This window comes from Engraulis encrasicolus, unplaced genomic scaffold (genome assembly GCF_034702125.1).
Source record: "Engraulis encrasicolus isolate BLACKSEA-1 unplaced genomic scaffold, IST_EnEncr_1.0 scaffold_36_np1212, whole genome shotgun sequence".
Classification (NCBI taxonomy): Eukaryota; Metazoa; Chordata; class Actinopteri; order Clupeiformes; family Engraulidae; genus Engraulis; species Engraulis encrasicolus.
In genome coordinates, this window is record NW_026945665.1 from 132,501 (window position 1) to 142,500 (window position 10,000).

The 10,000-nt window shown below is 43.5% G+C and overlaps 1 protein-coding gene across 1 annotated transcript in view; it reads left to right on the forward strand.

The window, feature by feature from the left end:
• LOC134443778 (NACHT, LRR and PYD domains-containing protein 3-like) overlaps positions 1-9,307 on the forward strand; it is a 24,448-nt gene extending 15,141 nt beyond the window's left edge. Inside the window, exons 6-11 of the mRNA XM_063193372.1 lie at positions 2,926-2,940; positions 3,139-3,214; positions 4,265-4,429; positions 6,407-6,565; positions 7,888-7,916; positions 9,300-9,307. Of these exons, the coding sequence (XP_063049442.1) occupies positions 2,926-2,940; positions 3,139-3,214; positions 4,265-4,429; positions 6,407-6,565; positions 7,888-7,916; positions 9,300-9,307 (452 nt within the window). The remainder of the gene's footprint in view (positions 1-2,925; positions 2,941-3,138; positions 3,215-4,264; positions 4,430-6,406; positions 6,566-7,887; positions 7,917-9,299) is intronic.
• The last annotated feature ends 693 nt before the right edge of the window (positions 9,308-10,000 follow it).

The window sequence follows — 10,000 nt, forward strand, 5'->3', positions numbered from 1 at the left end:
AATTACAACTTTGAAAACAATGTTGACATGTTTGTGCTGACAACGTGAAGTTGTCGCGTGCTGACCGAGGCAACAACACAGGCTATAACATAAAATGGCTAACTGCCGAGGAGTAGTCAATTGCAAATTACATTGAAACTGAAACCCTTGATTAGGAAATTCTTCTATACACAAAACAACCGTCCACTCTCCCTCTCTCACTCTGTTGCTGTTTGGCAGCGACTAATGCACTGGCTGTCAATTAGGCTACAACTTTAAAAACAATACCGTTGATATGTTTGTTTTGGAAACTTTTAGTTGTTGCGTGCTGACTGGCAACTTCCATACAGGCTGTAACTCAAAATAGCGAACATGGCGAGACTGACAAGTCATCTGACTGACAAGTGTCAGGTAAACGGCGAATGGATCGGAAAGTCAGATCATTGTTGATGCAGATATGATTATGAATGGTGAAAATAAAGGGGGGAATGCCGAGAAGTTATAGACAAGCAAAGATGCCTTCTTTTGGTGCAGCAGCTGTGCAGAGCCAGCGTCTACATGCAGCGCCAGGTGTAGCCTAAAGGCAAAATGGTTGCGTGACGAGGAATTTAATCGATCGGTATTTTGATCAGCATGTTTTTCCGATCACCGATCAGGCTATTTTTGGCCATTATCGGCCGATCATGATCGGAGCACCTCTAGTCGCGACCCCCTGTTGGGAACCACGAGCACCCACGGGCATAAACAAAAGTCGGCGCCTATGCACATGCACACCATGCCACACACACACACACACACACACACACACACACACACACACACACACACACACACACACACACCCCCCCACACACACACACACATACACATACACACACACACACACACACACACACACACACACACACATACACACACACACACACACACACACGTGTGTAGGATATGTATGTGTGTGTGTCTGTCAGAGAGAGAGAGAGATATGAGTGTTTGTGTAGGTGCGAGTATGTATGGGGATGTTTCAGGGGGGTCAGCTCTATGTTCCCACGGCCGGTTGGTCCCACAGCCCATTGGTCCCACATCACTAAGATTTTTTAATTTAATTTTAGGTCCGTTGGTCCCACAGCCCATTGGTCCCACAGTCCATTGGTCCCACATCACAAACACTTCAATGGGCTGTGGGACCAATGGGCCTAAAAATTCAAATAAAAAAGCAATGTGGGACCAATGGGCTGTGGGACCAATGGGCCTAAAAAATGAAAAAAAGTCTTAGTGACGTGGGACCAATGGGCTGTGGGACCAGTGTGCCGTGGGACCAATGGGCCGTGGGACTAATGGGGCGTGGGAACATAGGTACGCTCCCGTTTCAGGTGCCTTTCAAGCTTTTTTAAAACTGCTCTCTCTCAAACATTTTTAAGAGTTGGCTAATAATCTTAAAGGATAGTTCCGGCGTAAAATGAAAGTTTCACCATCGCTTTCCCATGCCACATAATGTATCTAATGATGAGCCATTCCGGGCAATGCCGCGCCGTTATGGAGTTAGCTTATTTTAAGCTTTTTGGTGAAAAACGCAGCCAACGCATCACGGCGGGGCCAATTATAAACCTATTCTTTTCTGATGTTTCCCCGCTATAAACAACTTCAAAAACGCTACACACTTCATCACAAAGGTCTCGTCAATCAAACCGAGGCACAGAGAATGTCATCGGACCACACAATCTTTCACTGGCCAGTGTTTTCAGAGGTGTCTCACTGTTGCAACTCTCTGACCCGGATGCCAGGGCGCGCAAGGTCAGGACCATTACGCAACGGAGGAGGGCTGGAGGAATTTATAAAGTCGTACTAGAAGTACTCTTACAGATGTAAGTACACCACCAGTGGTGTGTTATTACAAAGCTGAATCCATGTTATAATATATACCGTGTTGCAATTACTTTGTAAGAGTAGTCTGCCTACCTGTACTCTCCATGCAACTCTTCAAATCTGCTGCCTGCACACACGGTAGTAGCGATCCCTCCGGGTTTTTACGCCAGTTTCGTCCACTTCTAATGTTATTAGCCATTCCCGTAATATGGCTGGTTTAGACAGTGGCAGTCGGTGAAAACGGTCGGGGTTCCAGCTTTTCATTTTACGGTCGTAGCCGGTGCGAACCGCGGACCATGTTTAGCCTACCTAGCCACCTGATTGAGTAGCCTGCATCCGGGTCAGAGAGTTGCAACAGTGAGACACCTCTGAAAACACTGGCCAGTGAAAGATTGTGTGGTCCGATGACATTCTCTGTGCCTCGGTTTGATTGACGAGACCTTTGTGATGAAGTGTGTAGCGTTTTTGAAGTTGTTTATAGCGGGGAAACATCAGAAAAGAATAGGTTTATAATTGGCCCCGCCGTGATGCGTTGGCTGCGTTTTTCACCAAAAAGCTTAAAATAAGCTAACTCCATAACGGCGCGGCATTGCCCGGAATGGCTCATCATTAGATACATTATGTGGCATGGGAAAGCGATGGTGAAACTTTCATTTTACGCCGGAACTATCCTTTAACACAGTTTGTAGTCGAGGTCAAGACCTCTGTGACGATGCCTTTACCTAGTTGATAGGTGAAGTGGTTTATTTTATTTTATTTTAAAACCGATGACGGGTCACATCTCACTCTAGCTGCCAGGGCTTATGGCATCAGGATTCTGAACATTCTACTATTTAGTATGCCCGCAAGCATACTAAATAACCTGTCGGAGAACCATTAGTATGCTTGCCTAAGGCCTCTGCTTGCTCGCAAGCATACTAAATTAACCCCTTAGTGCAGCGCCTATGTTATAACCTTACGGTCGCCAAAATTGTAATGACTATGTCTTAATGTACTTACAGCTCTCGGTAATGTTATAGCAATGTTGTTATGATGTAGTTGAGTATTTTCAGCAAATAGTGAATAGGGTCACCGACCCCATCTGCAATAACAGGCTACGTTGCTTGTCACGCGAAAAATGATCAAGACTTAATTTCAATTTAAATGTGTCTCCTACATAAATACTGTGTTGCTCTCTACCCTTCCTGTGTAGATTGTTGTCTGTTGAAGCAGAGAAATCCTGTGAGTACCTGACTTCAGTTCTGGGTGGAATCCCCTTAACCCTGACAGAGCTGGACCTGAGTGGGAAGATACCAGGAGACTCAGGAGTGAAGCAGCTCTGTGCTCTACTGGAGGATTCACACTGCAGAGTCAAGACACTGAAGTTGGTGGTGTAATGTGTTTCTGTGTTTATTCGTGATGTGAATAAAAGCAATGTTGGCTTAGAACAGATATCATTTGTTATTATGTGTCTTTATATAATATTCCATAGTTAGCATGTATGGATGCTTGGCATTGGTCTCTGTCTTTGGCTAATGTAAGAGCAGGACTTTAAGCGGAATGATTTATAAAGGCCTAAATAGTGAAATGTAATCTGGGGCGTAAGGGGAGGAGGCGGGATCATATGAAAGCTTTCCATGCATGACAAGTGTAAGAGCAGGAGGGATTTAAGCTCTGTAAAGGGTGTCACCCCTACAGTATGTGTCCCTGAAATCTCTGTTTCTTTATTTTTACAGTTCTGCACACTAAAATACATACTGTGTGTGTGCGTGTGCACACGTGCACGCGCCTTGGTGTACAGTAATGCATGTACCTGTAAACTAAATCTAATGACTGGTTGAACAAATGATAAAATGTTTTGTTGGGTTCATTTTGCACAACACTAGCATGCAGTACATACACTACATTACGTTGCATTACATTTAGAGGTGCACCGCATCCTTATTTTTAGGATCCTGACGGATACCGGATCCACTGCTTAATATCCTTCCGGATCCGGAACCGGATACCGGATCCTATGAAAGGGTGAAATACATACCTTACTCGCACACGTGGGCCCTTTTTATTATGTTGGCTCAAACTATTTTTTAGACTCAATGGCTAACTGCCACACTGTCTGCAACGGCCGCTTCTAAAAGGGGTTTCACTCCATGCAGCGATTGGGGTTGTGAAAGACTGACTGAAAAGCCTAGGCTAGAGATGCACCAGATCCTGATTTTTAGGATGCTACCGGATAACTGATCCACTGCTTAAGATCCTGCCGGACCCGGATCCTGAAAAAAAAAAAACTATTATCCTGCCGGATCCGGAACCGGATCTTGGATCCGGTGCATCTCTAATTACATCACATTACCCTCTCAAGCGTACATCAAAATCGGCATCAATATCCTTTTATTATGGCTTCTAGTTTCTGATGGCCTGTTTCCACCTTCAGGCTTGATAGCTGTGGGCTCACTGAGGAGAGCTGCACAACACTAGCATCCATCCTCTGCAAAGAATCATCAAAGCTCAGAAAACTGGATCTCAGTGGCAACTGCATTGGAGATGTTGGAGTCAAAAAGTTGTGCAGTGGCTTGAAGAACCCAAACTGTGCCCTGGAGACTCTGAGGTTAGGTCTTGGTTTGGTTCATGGTGTATTTTTTTTTAATCGTGCTTTCTCTCTCCATCTTCCACTCTCATTTGGGGGTCAGCTCTATGTTCCCACGGCCTATTGGTCCCACAGCCCATTGGTCCCACATCACTAAGACTTTTTAATTCATTTTTAGGCCCATTGGTCCCACAGCCCATTGGTCCCACAGCACATCACAAATACTTTTAACATTATTCTTTAGGCCCATTGGTCCCACAGCATATTCTTGCTGCTTCATGTTCCCACATTTCTAAGAAATTATTCACATTTAGGCCCGGGAATGTTCCTGAACTACATTAAGAGCATATATATCCTATAAATATATTTTATTTTATGGCAGCTTACCACCGGGGCATGAATGACACTGTTCAAGTGCGCCACACCTGACTGTGATGATATATTATGGGCCACTTTTTATTGTGTAAAGCCAATTTGAGTAGCCATGAAAGACATATTGTTATTATTAGTAGTAGTGCTTTTCTACTTTTGGAAATGAAGCTAAAAAACTGAGCTGAGGAAATTATAAAAACAAGGTTAGCTTGTGTAGGCCACACTGTAAAGGGTTAAATGTCTTTATACCTTTTTTGCTATTAGTTTACTCAGAAATCATTGGGTTGTGGAACTTATACTGTAGGCCTCGGTCCTAATCTGTGGGACCAATGAGCCTAAAAAATAATGTTGAAAGTCTTTGTGATGTGGGACAACTGGGCTGTGGGACTAATGGTCTGTGGGACCAATGGGCCTAAAAATTAAAATAAAAAAGCAATGTGGGACCAATGGGCTGTGGAACCAGTGGGCTGTGGGACCAGTGGGCCGTGGGAAATAGACACACTCCCTTCATTTGCCCCTTCATTTCTCCCTCTTTAGGACTGAGTGACTGATTACTGACACTGACATTGCATGCACACACGCTTGAAACACTCACCATTGATCCCTAGACATTTTGCTATTTAAAAATAAGTAATCTTTGCAAAGTGTATTTCATGGTTGTGCCCCTTTTCTAAAGGTCAACCCAAATTGAATCTTACCAACCTTGTGTTTTATAATTTTGACTACAGAACATTTATTCAAACATTCATTAAGGGGGACAGAAATCCCTTAATAATTTGTACATTTCTTTTGGAAGTGTAGATTTTATACTTGCTTAAAGTCCCTGCCAATGGAACAAGTCACTTTTTTCTTGATCATATTTTTTTTACTCGTTTCAAGCAGATGTAGAAGATACAGTATTACTTGAAGCAAGTAGAAGATTCTGATCAAGGGAAAATGACATGTTCTATTGAGAGAGAGGGGGGGAGAGAGAGAGGGACAGAGAGAGAGAGAGAGAGAGAGAGATAGATAGATGATGAAATAGGAGCAGAGGAGCAGTCCTATACACTAGAAATATTGTGTGTGTGTGTGTGTGTGTGTGTGTGTGTGTGTGTGTGTGTGTGTGTGTGTGTGTGTGTGTGTGTGTGTGTGTGTGTGTGTGTGTGTGTGTGTGTGTGTGTGTGTGTGAGTGTGTGTGTGTGTGTGCAAGCGTGCACACACACACACACACACACACACACACACACACACACACACACACACACACACACACACACACACACACACACACACACACACACACACACACACACACACACACACAAATGCTAAATGTGTGCACTGATAAAAAAGAGAGAAAAGTCTGCTACAACCAGAATTTCATGCTCATAATTATGTTTTTATTTTTTATGTGATGTTTCAGGTAGAACCCTTTGTGAAGTCTATCCAAAATGTCACAGTAAAAAAACAATAATAATTGTAGTGGACTTTTCTCTCTTTCTTATCTGGCTATTTATTGGTCCTGCTCCCAGGTCAAACGCTTGGATGTGCGAGCTTTTACATTCAACTTGAAATGTGTGCACTGAGACATGGCAAATGTATCAAGTGAAAATAATATTAAATAGCAATAAACTCTTCTCCCACCAGGTTGCCAGGCTGTAGTATAACAGGAGATGGATATGCTGCTCTGGCCTCAGCTCTCAACCCTTCACACCTGGAGGAGCTGGACCTGAGAGGAAACGACCCTGGAGACTCTGGAGTGAAGCTCCTTACATCAGCACTAACCAATCAGAAGTGCAAACTCAGGTGAGAGTGTGTAGTTGAGTTAAAATTCAGTGTAGTATGAGCATGTTTTCCAGTGTACAGCACAAGAAAATAAAAACATTATGGACTTAGGGAAAGGTCTAGGCCTATGTGTTGGGCATTGCAAACATTTTCCAGAGAGATGCAATAGATCAAACTACGGCTTGACTGGCTTATGATGAGGTGTAGTTGGCATTTGTGGTGGCCGAAAATAATTGAGAACCACTGGACCTCCTTTTCCCCTTTCTGCACACCATTTATTTTTATTGCCGTGGCAACAACGTCTTTGCAACATCTTTTTTATCTATAAATGTCTGACTATTGTAATTTGTTCTGCTCTATTGTTACCATTGTGACTACAGACTCCAAAATAAATCACAAACAAAACTAGACTGCATTTCCACAGAGACTAGTATGCTTGTGGCTTATGCACACACACACACACACACACACACACACACACACACACACACACACACACACACACACACACACACACACACACACACACACACACACACACACACACACACACACACACACACACACACACACACGTGTGTAGGATATGTGTGTGTGTGTGTGTGTGTGTGTGTGTGTGTGTGTGTGTGTGTGTGTGTGTGTGTGTGTGCGTGTGTGTGTGTGTGTGTGTGTGCGTGTGTGTGTGTGTGTGTGTGTCTGTCAGAGAGAGAGGGAGAGTGTGTATGTAGGCCGGAGCATGTATGGGGGATGTTTCAGGTGCCTTTCAAGCTTTTTAAAAACTGCTCTCTCTCAAACATTTTTAAGAGTTGGCAAATAATCTTATCACAGTTTGTAGTCGAGGCCAAGACCTCCTTGACGAAGCCTTTACCTAGTCGATAGGTGAAGTGGTTTATTTTATTTTATTTAAAAACCGATGACGGGTCACATCTCACTCTAACTGCCAGGGCTTATGACATCAGGATTCTGAACATTCTACCATTTAGTATGCCCGCAAGCATACTAAATAAACTGTCAGAGAACAATTAGTATGCTTGCCTACGGCTTCTGCTTGCTCGCAAGCATACTAAATTAACCCCTTAGCACAGCGCCTATGTTTTAACCTTACGGTCGCCAAAATGTAATGGCTCTGTCTTAATCTGTTACTTACATCTCTCAGTACTGTCATAGCAATGTTGTTATGATGTAGTTGAGTATTTTCAGCAAATAGTGAATAGGGTCACCGGTGACCCCATCTGCAATAAGAGGCTACATTGCTTGTCACACGAAAAATGATCAAAACTTTATTTCTATTTAAATGTGGCTCCCTCATAAATAATGTGCTGTTCTCTCTCCTCTTTGTGTAGGTTGTTGTCTGATAAAGCAGAGAAAGCCTGTGAGTACCTGACTTCAGTTCTGGATAGAAACCCCTTACTGCTGACAGAGCTGGACCTGGAAAGGAAGATACCAGGAGACTCAGGAGTGAAGCAGCTCTGTCCTCTACTGGGGGATTCACACTGCAGAATCAAGGAACTCTTGTTAGTTTTTTTTCCTGTTGATTCATGAAGTAGGTAGTTACGAACAGGAAAGAATGGTTGTGTTATGTTAGCACATACAGTATGTGACTTGATCTATTTTTATATTTATTTTATATGTTTATAAAAAATATTTCTATATCCATACTTTTACATTGTGTTCATTATTCACTAGTGTGCATGTAGGATTGCTATGCTCGGTGTACAGTAAGCACATATTTGGCCTGGTAGCTAACCTTGGTGTACAGCATGTATTTGGCATGGTAGCTGACCTTGGTGTACAGCATGTATTTGGCATGGTAGCTGGCCTTGGTGTACAGCATGTATTTGGCATGGTAGCTGGCCTTGGTGTACAGCATGTATTTGGCATGGTAGCTGGCCTTGGTGTACAGCATGTATTTGGCATGGTATCTGCCTTGGTGTACAGCATGTATTTGGCATGGTAGCTGGCCTTGGTGTACAGCATGTATTGGGCATGGTATCTGGCCTTGGTGTACAGCATGCATTTGGCCTGGTAGCTGGCCTTGGTGTACAGCATGTATTTGGCCTGGTAGCTGGCCTTGGTGTACAGCATGTATTTGGCCTGGTAGCTGGCCTTGGTGTACAGCATGTATTTGGCATGGTAGCTGGCCTTGGTGTACAGCATGTATTTGGCCTGGTAGCTGGCCTTGGTGTACAGCATGTATTTGGCATGGTATCTGGCCTTGGTGTACAGTAAGCATGTATTTGGCATGGTAGCTGACCTTGGTGTACAGCATGTATTTGGCATGGTAGCTGGCCTTGGTGTACAGTACAGCATGTATTTGGCATGGTATCTGGCCTTGGTGTACAGCATGTATTTGGCATGGTATCTGGCCTTGGTGTACAGCATGTATTTGGCATGGTAGCTGGCCTTGGTGTACAGTAGGCATGTATTTTGGCATGGTATCTGGCCTATTCGCATTTTCCTCCTGGAGTAAATACATCCTATAGAGAAAACCACAAGTGCTTGAAGGACAGAGGGATCAAAAGCCTAGTCAAGTTGTTGTAGTTAACTTGGGTTTGGGAGCAATAAAGAAAACCTTCAGAGAAGGGACAGTTGAGATGAGTTTACTAACACTCCCCAGGCTTTGTTTTACAGTTGTAATGAGTTAGGTGACAGGCCTTCATTGACACGGCAGAGGAGACATCGGGCTGCATATAGAAATGAATGTGTAATGAATGTGAATATAGACATAAATGTGTAATATGTTGTTGTTGTTCAGCCCGTTAAAAGGGAGGAATTTTGAAAAACTGGCCCTGTGACCAGCACCCCTCATGTAGAATATGTACGCCTATAGGGGAAAAGGCACATCCTACCCTCTTAGACCCTTTTTGTCTATGCGTTAACAATTTCACAGTATTCTTAAACCCCTGCATGAGGGACGAATGAAACTGTTGTAAACAGAAATGATTCACTGTACTAAATTTTTGTAACAAATATATAAATGACAATGCACTACTAATATCATGGGTAAAATGTTATGTAGCCTTATTTCTCAAAATATAAATGGCTGAAATGTAGGCCTAGGCCTATAGTTTCTCTATGTGCCAACGTCATACTGTACTCATTGTTTTGGATTTACACTGTGTGAATACACCCAACACCCCCCCCACACACACACACCCCCCAAAGGCCAGCGTGAAAAGACCCCCCCCCCCCCCCCCCCGGAAAAAAAAACCCCCGCTGCCCCCATAGTTTCCAAAAATTCTGTGGGAAACACTGTTTACAGTACATTTTAAACCCCTACATGGAAACGTGGTCTGTAGTCCTACACGAGAGGAAGTCATGGTCAATGAGGACCAAATACAACGTGTTTGCGTTTGTTCCTGAGGCTATGTGTTGTGCTTGCCAGCCTGCTAGCTAGGTAGCCTGTCGGTGTGAAAGCCTGTCTTGTCCCGTAATAACTGTTACACAGCATATTAG